Source organism: Leucoraja erinacea, chromosome 36, assembly GCF_028641065.1.
Source record: "Leucoraja erinacea ecotype New England chromosome 36, Leri_hhj_1, whole genome shotgun sequence".
Lineage (NCBI taxonomy): Eukaryota > Metazoa > Chordata > Chondrichthyes > Rajiformes > Rajidae > Leucoraja > Leucoraja erinaceus.
The window spans coordinates 4,522,394-4,539,015 of NC_073412.1; the positions used below are offsets into that span (position 1 = coordinate 4,522,394).

The 16,622-nt window shown below is 47.9% G+C and overlaps 1 protein-coding gene across 1 annotated transcript in view; it reads left to right on the forward strand.

Moving 5' to 3' along the window:
- Window positions 1-16,342, forward strand: part of LOC129713465 (sorbitol dehydrogenase-like) — a 28,951-nt gene extending 12,609 nt beyond the window's left edge. Inside the window, exons 5-9 of the mRNA XM_055662512.1 lie at window positions 7,017-7,135; window positions 9,246-9,311; window positions 12,380-12,558; window positions 14,467-14,588; window positions 15,937-16,342. Coding sequence (XP_055518487.1) covers window positions 7,017-7,135; window positions 9,246-9,311; window positions 12,380-12,558; window positions 14,467-14,588; window positions 15,937-16,201 — 751 coding nt within the window. The 3' untranslated portion in view covers window positions 16,202-16,342. The remainder of the gene's footprint in view (window positions 1-7,016; window positions 7,136-9,245; window positions 9,312-12,379; window positions 12,559-14,466; window positions 14,589-15,936) is intronic.
- Window positions 16,343-16,622: the final 280 nt, after the last annotated feature.

Consider the following 16,622-nt stretch of genomic DNA (forward strand, 5'->3'; position numbering starts at 1 on the left):
GCGCTGCCAAAAGTTCAAGTTGCTATTACTTATTGTCCATGTGCAACTATCGTTTTCGATGTGTGTATATGTGCAGCCATGGTGCTTTTTTTTTTTTTAATTTCCAAAGTAATATAATATTCATAATTGGAAAATAGATACAAAACAAAAAACAGTGCACAAACTCTTCTGGCATTCTCAGTGTCTATACATTTAATAGTGTCATAACCAGGGGGAAGATGGTTTTGAAGAAGTCTATGAGAGGAAAAAGACCAAGTATTGAGAACTGGCAACTGAAGCTTCCCAGAGTGTCTGGAAGACCAGGATCTTCCCTGTCGAAGTGGGGTGCAGGGGATTTGGTGCGACATCTATGACCAGGTTATTAAATAAAGAAAATGGGGGGGTGAAGGGCCGCTCTCCAATAAGCAATCAACTCGTTATCAAATTCTGCGGGAAAAAAACAGCAATTGGATTTAGATCAAAAGGAAAGTCAACAATTGGGTTGCAAGATGAAGACAGGAGGGTATGGAATTGAGGGGGGGGGGTGTAACTGGGATGGCAAATAACACCGTTGAGCCCTCTGGAGATGTCGTGTGGACTTATCAATGAAATATCAACGAAGGAGGGGAGCCCACCAGATGACCCTACCTTTCACCACTCCAATCCCACTGCAAGAAGCAAGAGTCCCGACTTATTACAAGGATTGAAACATTAAGTCCTATTAGCTCTACTGCTACCACTCAGTGGTTTTAACACCCGTCTGTAAAACTAAACACACTTGCCATCCATGTGCCCCCCCCTGGGGTGATATCCATTCCCTTGTGTGAGGGGTGTTTGAGGGACATTCTGTGCCCCTCAGTGTCCTAGACTGTGGTCCTCCCGCACCGAGCCTTGGTGTTGGCTGCACCGAGCTCCAGGGTGACCCTCGGGCACGTACTCCTGCAGTCTGGAGCGGGCCAGTCAGCAACATTCCCCAATGGACATCTCGCTGGGCTGGGAGGGGGGAGTCCAAGTTCGGGCAGAGCAACAAAGCATCTCACTAAGTTGGCGATCTTCCAGCAGGGATGTCCATCTCCGCATGTGCTCCTGGGAATAGTCTAAATCAGGGAGTAGTCCTCTATTACAGAGTTGTAGCCACAGTGTGCAGACAGGTAAGGAGTACCCAGTTACAATGGTGGGAAGACTGAGATCTATCTGTTAGACCACAAGTCTGTCTCACAACTTTTTCCAATGCAACATCTTATCATCTGTGCATATTTCAAGGAACAAGAGTCGAAAACAATTTTGTTTTTGCATTTTTTTTTACAAAATATATAATTGGCTTTTGTTTAGTTTAGTTTAGAGACACACCACGGAAACTGGCCCTTCGGCACACCGAGTCCGCGCCGACCAGCGATCCCCGTCCGCGCCTTAACACTATCCTACACACACACACACACACACTAGGGACAATTTTACATTTATACCAAGCCAATTAAACTACAAACCTGTACGTCTTTGGAGTGTGTGGGAGGAAACCGAAGATCTCGGAGAAAACCCACGCAGGTCACGGGGAGAACGTACAAACTCCGTACAGACAGCACCCGTAGTCGGGATCGAACCCGGGTCTCAAGAGCTGTAACTATGTTTAGTATCCTACCCAAACAGTTTTGCTTGCTGTTACGAGGGGATGACAGCAATGCTAGTGTTTCAGGTTTGGACATACATCACCTTGTCCATTGAAGCTGCTGCCTCACAGCTCCCGTGGCGCAAGTTCAGTCCTGAACGCGGGGTGCTGTCTGTGTGGAGTTTGCACGTTCTCCTTGTGATCATGTGGGCTTCCTCTGGCTGCCCAGGTCTCCTCCCAAAACCCCCTTAAATGTGCAAGTTGGTAGGTTAACTGTATTTGCCCCAAGTATGTAGATGAGTAGTGGTAAATCTACAGGGAGTTGATGGTATTACACAGAGACTAAAACGGTAAGATGGGCCGAGCACGGTGGCGCAGCGGTAGAGTTGCTGCCTCACATTGCCCGGGACAATCCTGGTTCGATCCTGACTACGGGCACTTGTCTGTACAGAATTTGTACAATCTTCTCGTGACCCGAGATCTTCGGTTTCCTCCCACACTCCAAAGTCGTTACAGGGTTAGTAGGTGAATTGGCTTGGTGTGAATGTAAAACTGCCCCCAGTGTGTGTTAGGGTGGGGATCGCCGGCCGTCTGGGCAGAAAACTGCCAAAGAGGGGCTTGTGCCCGGCGCTGTATCTCCAAAAAAAAAAAAGATGAGTGACATTCCATGGTGTGGGAGTCATTTTAATGAGCTAAAGGACTCGTTTCCAGTTTGGATCTCAAGGCAAGTGAAGTCATGTCATGTCGGTACACAAAAAAGCTGGAGAAACTCAGCGGGTGCAGCAGCATCTATGGAGCAAAGGAAATAGGCAACGTTTCGGGCCGAAACCCGGAAGGGTTTCGACCCGAAACGTTGCCTATTTCCTTCAGGGTTTCAGCCCGAAACGTTGCCTATTTCAGACGAACAATGTCCCAGCTACACTAGTCCCCACCTGCCAGTGGAAATAGGCGACGTTTCGGGCCGAAACCCTTCTTCAGACTGAGTCACGTCATGTCGTCAGGTTTATTTGACACATACACATACAAGATGTACAGTGGCGATGCCTGCATGAGCGTACAAAACAATAAAACAGAACCAGTACAGAATCAATATTTACATTGGAAAAAAGAAGACTCAACAGTATTCACGTCCCGGTGAGATCAGGGTTTACTGTCCCTTCGGCCTGTGGGGAGAAACGCACCTCTCTGTTTTCTCAGCGTGACAACGCACCGTAGCAGCTGGAACAGCCCGTTGCTGGGGTGGTCCTGGCTCTGGATCTGTACCTCCTGGTGTATAGGTCCTGCAGGGGAGAGGGGGGACAGGCAAGTGTAGTTCCCATGGTGTTCCCGGCCAAACGCACCACTCTCTGCAGAGCCTGCCCGTGATTTTCCTCTCTGCCTCCTGTGATTTTCACTGGAGTTTTAAGTGAGAAAAATGAAAAAATATTTTTCGAAAATCAAATGAACAGCTAAATACTCCAGGTAGAACTGGAAAATTGCCAGCTTTCTTGTAATCATTTTGTCTCTGACATTTCATGTATGTGTACACTGTTAAACACACATTGGAGTGGCTCCTGGAAATAATACGATGAAGCCTACCATTGCCTGGACCATCGTGAAATCCAACGTTTAGAAAGGAATATTCCATCGAAGTTTTACAATAGATTGGCTCATGATGAGAATGACTCCAAGAATGTGTGGATTAGCATGTGATGAGTGTTTGATGGCACTGGGCCTCGACTCGCTGGAGTTTAGAAGGTTGAGGGGGAACCCAAACTGAAACTTACAGAATAATGAAAGGCAGAGATGGAGTGGATGTGGAGAGGATGTTTCCACTGGTGGGAGAGTCTAGGACCAGAGGTCACAGCCTCAGAATGAAAGGGGGGGGCGCTCTTTTAGAAAGAAGGTGAGGAGGAAAATCTTTAATCAGAGGTCAAATCAGTGGATATTTGTAAGGGAGAGATGGATAAATTCTTCATTATGGGGAGATGGCAGGAAAATGGGATTCGGAGGCAGAGATCACCTTACGGGTTTCGACGTTGACTCGATGGGCCGAATGGCCTAATTCTACTCCTATAACTTATGATATGCAGGGGATGGAGGGATATGGATTGCATAGTTTGACTGGCCATGTTCGATGGGTTTCGACCCGAAACGTTGCCTATTTCCTTCACTCCATAGATGCTGCCGCACCCGCTGAGTTTCTCCAGCATTTTTGTCTACCTTCGATTTTCCAGCATCTGCAGTTCCTTCTTGAACATTTTATTTATGTTTCATTCGCAAGAAGAAGAGGAGATCGAAAAATAGTTTCCGAACCGGTTATATTCAATCTAATTTTTTAGGGAACATATATACCGTACATACCTCTGAAGAAACATCATTTCTCAATGTTATACCTCAGGCTAGACATCCACTTATCTGGACCTTCTTCATGCCAGAAGCATATGTTGCAATTTACTGTTTTCCGTAATATCCTTCCTTGTGTTACATGAAATAGCCTAGGGCTCGTGAACTTGAACAAAAGATGTTCTGATAATTGTCCACCTAAACAATGTGCCCTGAGTTGGCTTTGAACATCTGATGCATTGTTGAGCAGATAGGAATGCTGGTTTTTATCAGCAGAAGCCAAAGGTCTCTGGCGCTGGAAGGCAGCAACTCTACCGCTGCGCCACCGTGTGCTGCCCAAACCATTCCTCTGTCTCAAAACACATTCAAAGTTTGTTCTCCGTCACTCTTTGAAGAAGAGTTATTATTGCATTCTCATGTTTGATCCCGCGGGGCAACTTCTCATTCTTCTAAGCCGGCAGGTAGACAAAATTCCCAGGGTAGACAAAAGTGCTGGAGAAACTCAGCGGGTGCAGCAGCATCTGTGGAGTGAAGGAAATAGGCAACGTTTCGGGACGAAACCCAAAGGAAATAGGCAACGTTTCGGGACGAAACCCAAAGGAAATAGGCAACGTTTCGGGCAAATTCCCAGACGGACATCGCGCTCTGCTGGGAGACGACTCAACAGGATCCGTGCAGACCAACGAGTGTCTTTCACTGAGTAGTTGATCTTCCCGCTGCACTTGATGTCTGTCTCTGAATATTTTCCCTGGAAACAGCCCGTAAATCAGATAGAGCCCTCTGTTGTAATAATAATAATAATAATAATAATATATTTTATTGTCATTGCACATAGGTGCAACGAGATATGGGTATGCAGTTTCCATCTAACTTTTAAGTAACTACTAAAATTTAGATTTAGATACCCCGAGAACATGGTTTGTACAAAGAACATTGCAACAGTAAAACCGTCAAAACAGACTATAAAGTGCAGATGTGTCTGTGTGACGTGACCATCCGAGGGAGGCAGTCTGTGGGGGTGGGGGTGGGAGACACTCAGCAGGGGGGGAGTTTGTCCCCCTTAGCCTGACGGCAACTGGAACGGCGACTGCCAGTGGAAACACACACACACACACACACACACACACACACACACACACCAACACACACACACACACACACACACACACACACACACACACACACACACACACACACACACACACACACACACACACACACACACACACACACACACACACACACACACACACACACACAAATACATTGCTTCCTTCACCAGCCTGTTATGCAGGCAGGGGACAGGGCAAGCGGGGGGTGTGGCGCTGTCTAAAAAATTCGCACAGCGCAAAGCCGAGGTGTGAAACAGACACACACCGCGATGAACAGGAAGGTTGGCGCTGTAAAAAGACACAGCTAAAGTACAGTGTATGGTAAGTCCATTAAAAGAGGGGGGGGGGGGAGAAGGAGTGGAGACGACTTTTTAAGAAGCCAGAGATACACGGCTGTGAAGCTCGGCGGACATTTAACGGTACCGGTCGGTTATCCTTGGTTCTGAAAACTACTGCTTACCCTTTTTTTTCCTCCAACGAACCAATGAAATTCACCGGTTACAACCTACGAGAACCTCCGAGAACCTCCGACCTCCTGGCGACCCACCCGCGCGCGGCTCGGGAATTCTCGCTGCTCTCCATGGCGGCTTCATTCTAGTCCCCGCTAATTTTTCAACATGTTGAAAAATTCACGGCGACCACAATGAGGCCGCGACTAGTTCCCAGAATGCGGGAACTCCTCACGACCATGAAAAGGCGACTCCTCCCCGGCAACCACCCGCGAACATGTGGGGACCGCATAGTCTCCTGAAGTCGCCCAAGTGGGACGGGCCCATTGCGGAGATGAGCCGCGAGAAATGACTCGTGCCTCATTCTCCAGACTCTCTTGGTGAATGACACTCGGTGAAGAGGTGGGCAGCCAATTCCTCTCCGCAGCAGCCGTCCCGAGGGCATCGTGCATTAGTAATACGATTCTATCTGTGCAGGAAGTATCTGACTGGGAGGAGAGCCTCTCTCACCAGGTCTTGGTGCGTGAGGTGTGGTGGTGCATGTTGGTGAGTTCTGACTTTGAGGCAGTTCGCCAGACAATGCTGGGCATTCTGCTTAAAGTGCCCTTGGTGATTATTGTATCACCAATAATGGTGATCATTTTGGTGATGAATAATAATATTATTATTGGTGATTATTTTGGTGACTGCCCGGCATCATTGACTGACCATACACAAAATTGCTGGAGAAACTCAGCGGGTGCAGCAGCATCTATGGAGCGAAGGAGATAGGCAACGTTTCGGGCCGAAACCCTTCTTCAGACTGATGGGGGGTTTGGGGGGCGGAGAGAAGAAAGGAAAAAGGAGGAGGAGGAACCCGAGGGCTGAGGGAAAGATAGGAAGGGGAGGAGACTGCAAGTGCTAACAGAATTGGGAGAATTCAATGTTCATGCCACCAGGATGCAGACTCCCCAAGCGGGAATATGAGGTGGTGTTTCTCCAATTTCCGTTGTTGCTCGCTCTGGCCATGGAGGAGACCCAGAACAGAGAGGTCGGATTGGGGAATGGGAGGGGGAGTTGAAGTGCTGAGCCACCGGGAGGTCAGGTTGGTTATTGCGGACCGAGCGGAGGTGTTGGGCGAAGCGATCGCCAAGCCTGCGCTTGGTCTCACCGATGTAGATCAGCTGACATCTAGAGCAGCGGATGCAATAGATGAGGTTGGAGGAGGTGCAGGTGAACCTCTGTCGCACCTGGAACGACTGCTTGGGTCCTTGGATGGAGTCGAGTATCAGATCACCGAAATTGTCGCGGCATGATACGGCGTGACCATATATACGTCAGTCAATGATGCCGGATCAACGCGCGGTGTTTTATTTCAAGTGTAACAACATTTTTTCTTGTCCCCACTGGATTTTGAAACGTTCAAAATCTTTTGTCGACACCGATATGACGCTAGCAGTCGCCGAAAAAAATCGGCAAGTGCACGCCCTTAAGGAACCGCACGCCACCAGGATCCATCGAGTCCTTGTCCCGCAGCTCTAATTGTCGTATGCTCTCTATTTTTAGACTCCCTGAATGTGTAACGTTAGAAGAAGGTGCTTTAGTTGAGCCACTTTGCGTCGCATTACATGCCTGCCACAGAGGACGAGTAAAAGTGGGTCAGAAAGTTTTCATCTGCGGAGCTGGTAAGTGCCTATTTTTTCCGCCAATATCATCTCCGAAGCCTTGCCCATGAATGACATGCCCCCGTCCGGTAAAGACAATGAATAATCCTACTTATTGGAAGGACGTCAACAAAATAGAGAGAGTACAGAGGAGGTTTACTAGAATGTTGCCTGGGTTTCAGCAACTAAGTTACAGAGAAAGGTTGAACAAGTTAGGTCTTTATTCTTTGGAGCGCAGAAGGTCAAGGGGACGATAGAGGTCTTTAAAATTATAGGGATAGACAGAGTTGACGTGGATAAGCTTTTCCCACTGAGAGTAGGGAAGATTCAAACAAGAGGACATGACTTGAAAATTAAGGGACAGAAGTTTAGGGGTAACATGAGGGGGAACTTCTTTACTCAGAGAGTGGTAGCTGTGTGGAATGAGCTTCCAGTGAAGGTGGTGGAGGCAGGTTCGATTTTATCATTTAAAAATAAATTGGATAGTTATATGGACGGGAAAGGAATGGAGGGTTATGGTCTGAGCGCAGGTAGATGGGACTAGGGGAGAATACGTGTTCGGCACGGACTAGAAGGGCCGAGATGCAGCAGACACTTAATAGTGAGAAATGTCCAATGGAATCACGTGATTCTGACCCGTTCCCTCCACGACAAAGTCAGCTCACGGTTAGATTTGTTACTCATTATTTGCCCATTAATTCCTACTTAATCATCAGCAAATGCAATGGAATGCGTATGAGCTCTGAGGACTAAATGAATCAAGGGTTATGGGGGAAAAAGCAGGAACGGGGTACTGATTTTGGATGACATATTGAATGGCACAGTGCTGGCTCGAAGGGCCGAATGGCCTACTCCTGCACCTGTTTTCTATGTTTAAGAAGGAACTGCAGATGCTGGAAAATCGAAGGTACGCAAAAATGCTGGAGAAACTCAGCGGGTGCAGCAGCATCTATGGAGCGAAGGAAATAGGCAACGTTTCGGGCCGAAACCCTTCCGGGTTTCGACCCGAAACGTTGCCTATTTCCTTCAGGGTTTCGACCCCGAAATGTCACCCATTCCTTAGCTCCATAGATGCTGCTGCACCCCGCTGAGTTTCTCCAGCATTGTCCCAGCATCTGCAGTTCCTTCTTAAACATAGAAAATAGGTGCAGGAGTACCTATTTTCTATGTTTCTATGTTAATCTGTTAGTGGTTGCCTTTGCAGGCCTGTGAAAGGTGTAAGTGAAGTAGCCCAGTAACTTGGCCCCTCATGTCCTCGGGCCATCGTGCTTTCCGACGCTGGTTCCGATGTTGGTCCCTAAGACGAATAAACGCTGACGACTCCCTGACTTGATCCTTGGCCGTGGTTCAGCTCAGTGTGTCGGGGACTCAATACCCAGGCTGCAGACAGTAGCACTGGGGATCCTTCACCAGGAAGCTTCTGTCTACAGCTGTGCATTGAGAGACGTGAGCCGTCATGTGGAGACCCCCATTGCAACCTTGCATTCCACTGCATATGGGTGATGATTGCACACATGTGCTGGCTCAGGAACCCTTAAAATAGCCACTGTCCATTTACAGGCATCCATTGCCAAATGCAATCTGAAGAATTTAAGATGCTGGAAAATCGAAGGTACACAAAAATGCTGGAGAAACTCAGCGGGTGCAGCAGCATCTATGGAGCGGAGGATATAAGCAACGTTTCGGGCCGAAAACCCTTCAAACTTCAGACGTTTTGGCCCGAAACGTTGCCCATTTCCTTCGCCCCATAGATGCTGCTGCACCCGCTGAGTTTCTCCAGCATTCTTGTCTACCTGTGTGATCTGAATAAGGGTCCTGATCAATAACGTCACCGATCCAAGTTCTCCAGAGGTGTGTCGCCTGGCCCGCTGAGTTACTCCAGCATTCTTGTTTCCCCTTGTATTTCTATGACCTCGTCAGGTCACATTGAGTCGATATCCATATGATCGAGAGAGAAATGATATAAATGCAAACGGAGACACAAAATGCTGGAGTAACTCAGTGGGCTTAGGCGGCACCTCTGGAGAACATGGATGGGGCGACATTACTGATCGCATTTGGAAATGGATGTAATGTAGGAAGTAAAACTCCATGATGTCTTTCTAACAAATGTTTTCTTTAATCTATAAAGGACCAATTGGCTTGATGACCCTTCTTGCTTGCAAGGCCATAGGAGTGACTCTGACTGTAGTATGTGGTAAGTGTTTACAGAATACATTCCGAACCTGAATTAGTTATTTTTCCATTGCAATTGAGTGCATTCTTGTTGTAACCGCGACCTCTCTTCCACTGGACCCCGAGGTGTTGATGGGCTCCCATGCCCTGTCAAAAGTATTTCCGGGTATTCCCAGCTCTGCATGGGAGTTCCCATCACTAACTCCACCCACAGCAGCATACGAGGGTAGCTGGTTGTCAAGGGACAACTTAGTTTGGGGAAACAACTGCTGGTCTTGCCAAGGGCTATTTCCTTCCCATCAAACGGATTAAATCTCCGAGGTTGAGGAATGTGTACACTGGAATGTGACTCGATGGCATGCACATTCTGAGTGACTCATCGCTAAATTGCTGGTGGGAGCGACACACACGGGTGATCGAGGCTGGAGTCATTCAGCATGGAAACAGGCTCTTCAGCCCAACTCCGTACCTTGCCCACCAACGTGCCCATCTACACTAGTCTGCGTTTGACCCTTATATAGAAACATAGAAAATAGGTGCAGGAGGAGGCCATTCGGCCCTTCGAGCCTGCACCGCCATTCAATATGATCATGGCTGATCATCCAACTCAGTATCCCGTACCTGCCTTCTCTCCATACCCCCTGATCCCTTTAGCCACATCTAACTCCCTCTTAAATATAGCCAATGAACTGTGGCCTCAACTACCTTCTGTGGCAGAGAGTTCCACAGATTCACCACTCTCTGTTGTATCTCTCTAAACCTTCTCTGATCAACCTGCCTGCCTGTGCACATGTCTTCATCACCTTGTCTACCTGCCACTTTATAGACAATAGGCCCAGGAGTAGTTCAAAGTTCAAAGTAAACTTTATTGTCAATTCCGTTATGCACCAGTAGTTACACAGAGGATTGAAATTACGTTTCCCCATACTCCGAATGTGCAAGTAACATTAAATACACAGACAAGACAACATACCAATAAAAATAGACAATAGACTGATAGAGACAAATAGAGTAGGCTGATCATCCCCCCAATCCAGTATAGGTCTGGATTGTGAAGAGAGGCACAGTCCCCAAATCCTGAGAAAGGTCAAACATTAGCTGCAGATGCCGGAAAAATCAAAGGTAGACAAAAATGCTGGAGAAACTCAGCGGGTGAAGGCAGCGTCTATGGAGCGAAGGAATAGGTGACGTTTCGGGTCGAGACCCGGAAGGGTCTCGACCCGAAACGTCACCTATTCCTTCACTCCATAGATGCTTCCTGGTCTCGACCCGAAACGTCACCTATTCCTTCGCTCCATAGATGCTTCCTGGTCTCGACCCGAAACGTCACCTATTCCTTCACTCCATAGATGCTTCCTGGTCTCAACCCGAAACGTCACCTATTCCTTCACTCCATAGATGCTTCCTGGTCTCGACCCGAAATCGACCCGAAACGTCACCTATTTCCTTCGCTCCATAGATGCTGCCTCACCCACTGAGTTTCTCCAGCATTTTTGCCTACCTTAAAGGGCTTGTCCCACATTTGTGCGTAATTTATGCAACATTATTTACACGTGGTGGCGTAGGCAGGCCCCCCCGGGATTTTGGGATCCGCAAAATCTTCGCTCTCCACCTCCGTGAGACGTGCCAATGGCTCCCGAGTGGGGACAGGGCCCTTAATGATACACCCCTGGTGTCTTAACCACATTCAGAGTCCCACGTTGTTTTCCTATATTAAAGTTTCACTTCACCCCGTTAACAAATGCATCGTGTTTATTACAAAATTAATGAATTAAGAACTGCTTAAGAAATAAATGGGCAATTGGATTTACAAGTGATGGTTGGTGGGCCAGTTTGGTAGAACAATGAATGGCGCAGGTCAAGAAAATGGCCCTCAATGTCCAGGCTGTAAATGATGCCAAGACCATCGTATATCTCCCCGCACATAACCCATATCCCCTCATTCCCTGCATATCATACACGGTGAAAGCACGACCAAAGTGCCCCATCTACACTGGTCGAACCCCAACCGACCTCCCTATCTCTTTATATCCCATATCCCAATCCCAAGTCTCCTAAATGCCACGATCGCATTTGCCTCTGCCACCATCTCCAGTCACACAAACCACCCTCTGTGTAGAAAAAAACATGCCCCGCACATCTCCTTTGTACCTTGTCTTCCAATTTGACAGCAAGTCCCGACAGCAGATGACCAGAAGCTTAGGTTGTGAGAAGTGTTTTTAACGGAAGGAGGAAGATGGATGGTAGAATTAGAAACATAGAAACATAGAAACATAGAAATTAGGGTGCAGGAGTAGGCCATTCGCCCTTCGAGCCTGCACCGCCATTCAATATGATCATGGCTGATCATCCAACTCAGTATCCCGTACCTGCCTTCTCTCCATACCCCCTGATCCCCTTAGCCACAAGGGCCACATCTAACTCCCTCTTAAATATAGCCAATGAACTGGCCTCAACTACCCTCTGTGGCAGAGAGTTCCAGAGATTCACCACTCTCTGTGTGTGAAAAAAGTTATTCTCATCTCAGTTTTAAAGGATCTCCCCCTTATCCTTAAGCTGTGACCCCTTGTCCTAGAACATAGAACATGGGGGACAGTACAGCCGAGGAACAGGCCCTTCAGCCCACAATGTTTGTGCCGACCGTGATGCCTAGCTGAACTGATCTCATCGGGCCTGTACCTAATCCATATCCCTCTATGTCCTGCATTTCCACATGTCCCAAATGCCACTGCTGTATCTGCCTCCACCTCCACCACTGGCAATGCGTTTGCGTTTGCGTTTGCATTCCAGGCCCTCTGTGTAAATAAACCTGCCCCACATGTGTCTCCGTTCAACTTTCCCCCTCTCACCTTATAGCTGTGTCCTCCAGTGCTGGGCTCATCCACCCTGGGACAAAGGGTTCTGACCGTCTTCCCAATGTGTGTGTCTCTGATCATTCAATGTAGTTGCATGGGGATGGCAGGTGGCAGGGAGGGATGTGGGAGGGATTTGCTGGGAAACCAGCCATTGTGGGATGGGATGGTCTCACAACATTATTCCCAATGGAGATACGGGAAGGATGTATTTCTTAATCTCATTGCCCTCTTGCAGATTTGTGTCAGGACCGTTTGGAAAAGGCAAAATGCTTGGGAGCCACCGTTGTCTTGAAAGTGGATAAGTGCACGTGCCCTATGGAGTTGGCCCAGAAAGTAAAGTCCTCTCTCTGCGCCATGCCTGACGTGTGCATTGACTGCACTGGGGCCGATACCTGCATCCAGGCTGGTGTCTATGTAAGTCTCTGCCTTCACAACTGAAGGGGGTCGTTCAATCTGTACAACCGGTGGTGGGCAAGACCTAAAACCTCTTGGGCAAGACGCAAAAAGTCAAGTCAAGTCACTTTTATCTCTATAGCACATTTAAAAACGGCTCTCGTTGGCCAAAGTGCGTTACATTGGTGGAGGTACAACAGTGGTTCATAGATTAAGTAGTGCTGGAGGGAGCCAGCGGTCGGGCAGCATCCAAGGAGGGAAATGTTGATAGGCAACGTTTCGGGCCACATATCCGTCCATTGCATGTCACAAGTCCACTAGTTTTAGGAGTAGAATTAGGCCATTCAGCCCATCTACTCCGCCATTCAATCATGGCTGATCTATCTCTCCCTCCTAACCCCATTCTCCTACTTTCTCCCCAAACCCCTGACACTACTAATCAAGAATCTGTCAATCTCCGCCTTAAAAATCCTGATTTTTGTTGATCCCACATCCCTGAGTTAATCTGTCAATTCGTTACCCTCTTCCCAGGCACAGGAAATACTCACCCCCTTCCCAATGTAATAGACAACAGACAATAGACAATAGGTGCAGGAGTAGAGGCCATTCGGCCCTTCGAGCCTGCACCGCCATTCAATGTGATCATGGCTGATCATCCAACTCAGTATCCCGTACCTGCCTTCTCTCCATACCCCCTGATCCCCTTAGCCACAAGGGCCACATCTAACTCCCTCTTAAATATAGCCAATGAACTGTGGCCTCAACTACCCTCTGTGGCAGAGAGTTCCACAGATTCACCACTCTCTGTGTGAAAAAAAAAGTTCTTCTCATCTCGGTTTTAAAGGATTTCCCCCTTATCCTTAAGCTGTGACCCCTTGTCCTGGACTTCCCCAACATCGGGAGCAATCTTCCTGCATCTAGCCTGTCCAACCCCTTAAGAATTTTGTAAGTTTCTATAAGATCCCCTCTCAATCTCCTAAATTCTAGAGAGTATAAACCAAGTCTATCCAGTCTTTCTTCATAAGACAGTCCTGACATCCCAGGAATCAGTCTGGTGAACCGTCTCTGCACTCCCTCTATGGCAATAATGTCCTTCCTCAGATTTGGAGACCAAAACTGTACGCAATACTCCAGGTGTGGTCTCACCAAGGCACCAAGATATGTGTAGGATAGTGTGCCGTAGAGCCTTTATCTCCAAACTAAACTGAACTATCCATGTCCTCCAGAGATGCTGCCTGACCCGCTGAGTGTTAGTTTAGTTTAGTGTGGTTTAGTTTAGAGACACAGTCCCTTCGGCCCACCGAGTCTGCACCAGCCAGCGATTCCCCACACATTAAAGGGCCTCTGTTCCGACTATCATGCTGGCAGTCTTAAAAAAAAAATCGGCATTTTTTTCCCCAAAAATCGGCAAAATTTACACTTATTCCAAGCCAATTAACCTACAAACCTGTATGTCTTTGTTATTCCAGCACTTTTGTGTCCTTTTTTATGTATGAATTAAACTGGTTATTACACATTGAGTTTAAGAAGGAACTGCAGATGCTGGAGAATCGAAGGTAGACAAAAAAGCTGGAGAAACTCAGCGGGTGCAGCAGCATCTATGGAGCGAAGGAAATAGGCAACGTTTCGGGACAAAAAAGCTGGAGAAACTCAGCAGGTGCAGCAGCATCTATGGAGCGAAGGAAATAGGCAACGTTTCGGGACGAAACCCTTCCGGGTTTCGGCCCGAAACGTTGCCTATTTCCTTCAGGGTTTCAGCCCGAAACGTTGCCTATTTCCTTTGCTCCATAGATGCTGCTGCACCCGCTGAGTTTCTCCATCTTTTTTGTGTACCTTCCATTACACATTGAGTTGCTTACTGTAATGCAGCACAAATTGCGATATATCTTGGCTCAGCTTTCCTAACAGTATTTTGTCTCTAATACACAGGCTGTGAAACCTGGAGGTATTGTTGTGCTGGTTGGTCTGCAATGTAACACATCAAATGTTCCCGTGTTACATGCAACTGTCAGAGAGGTTGACATCCGCGGGAGCTTTAAATACACAAACACGTAAGTATTTTTGTTTTATAGACAATAGTGGTGAAAATTGCCCAACGCATCACCGGTTCCTCGCTCCCCTCCATTGAGTCTGTCCAAAGCAAGCGCTGTCTGCGGAGGGCGCTCAGCATCGCCAAGGACTGCTCTCACCCCAACCATGGACTGTTTACCCTCCTACCATCCGGGAGGCGCTACAGGTCTCTCCGTTGCCGAACCAGCAGGTCGAGGAACAGCTTCTTTCCGGCGGCTGTCACTCTACTCAACAACGTACCTCGGTGACTGCCAATCACCACCCCCCCCCCCCCTGGACACTTATTATTATTTATTCAAATCGTTTGCTATGTCGCTCTTCCAGGGAGATGCTAAATGCATTTCGTTGTCTCTGTACTGTACACTGACAATGACAATTAAAATTGAATCTGATTCTGAATCTGAATCAATAGGTGCAGGACCATTCGAGCCAGCACCGCCATTCAATGTGATCATGGCCGATCATCCACAATCAGTACCCCGTTCCTGCCTTCTCCCCACATCCCCCGACTCCGCCAACTTTATCTAACTCTCTCTTGAAAACATCCAGAGAATTGGCCTCCACTGCCTTCTGAGGCAGAGAATTCCTTCGAGCAGGCACCGCCATTCAATATGATCGTCCAAAATCTGCTTCCTCCCCCCATATCCCTTGATATTCCGTTAGCCCTAGCAGCTGAATCTAACTCTCTCTTGAAAACATCCCGTGAATCGGCCTCCACTGCCTTCTGCGGCAGAGAATTCCACAGATTCGCAACTCTCCGGGTGAAAAATGTTTTTCCTCACCTCAGTCCTAAATGGCCTGTCTACTCCTTATTCTTAAACTGTGACTTAAGAAGGAACTGTGCAGATGCTGGAAAATTGAAGGTGGACAAAAGTGCTGGAGAAACTCAGCGGGTGCAGCAACATCTATGGAGCGAAGGAAATAGGCAACGTTTCGGGACAAAACCCTGAAGGAAATAGGCAACGTTTCGGGACGAAACCCTGAAGGAAATGGGCAACATTTCGGGATGAAACCCTGAAGGAAATAGGCAACGTTTCTGGTCGAAACCCGGAAGGGTTTCGACCAGAAACGTTGCCTATTTCCTTCGCTCCATAGATGCTGCTGCACCCGCTGAGTTTCTCCAGCACTTTTGTGTACCTTCAATTTTCCAGCATCTGCAGTTCCTTAAGTCACAGTTTAAGAATTTAAGAACTTTTATCTTAAACTGTGACCCTTGGTTCTGGACTCCCCACCCCACCCCTCCAACATTTTTTCCTGCAATCTAGCCTGTCCAAAACCACTGCAGGATTGTACACATGCTGTATAACTCTCTCTTCTTTCCCGTTTCAGGTGGCCCACAGCCATCGCCCTGATCGCTTCGAGGAAGGTGGACGTGAAGCCTCTGATCACTCACCGCTTCCCGTTGGAGCAAGCCCCAGAAGCATTCGAGTGCGCTAAGAAAGGCGCCGGGATCAAAATCCTCATCAACTGCGAAGCACAGCAGCAACAGCAGTGCCCATCCCTCTGCCCAACGCTGTGCCCACCACAAAACCAATGCCCACCACCACAGGTCCAATGCCAAACAAAGCAGTGCCCTCAGCACAGCTTCTTCTGATAGTGGCTCTTACCCTTTGACATTCTTGACCACTGAATAGGTTACCCTTCCCATCGCGATTTGAAACACCGTGCTGTAATTTCCCAGACAACAGGCCTTCTGCAATAAACAATGAGTATAACTGCACTGCAGGTCTCTGGTCTATTTATGTAGCTCTACTCCCTTGGTTCGGATCCTACAGGCATGACATGGGGAAGTCCAGCACAAGGGGTCACAGTTTAAGGATAAAGGGGAAATCCTTTAGGACCGAAATGAGAAAAACATTTTTTCACACAGAGAGTGGTGAATCTCTGGAACTCTCAGCCACAGAAGGTAGTTGAGGCCACAGTTCATTGGCTATATTTAAGAGGGAGTTAGATGTGGCTAAAGGGATCAGGGGGTATGGAGAGAAACATAGAAAATAGGTGCAGGAGTAGGCCAT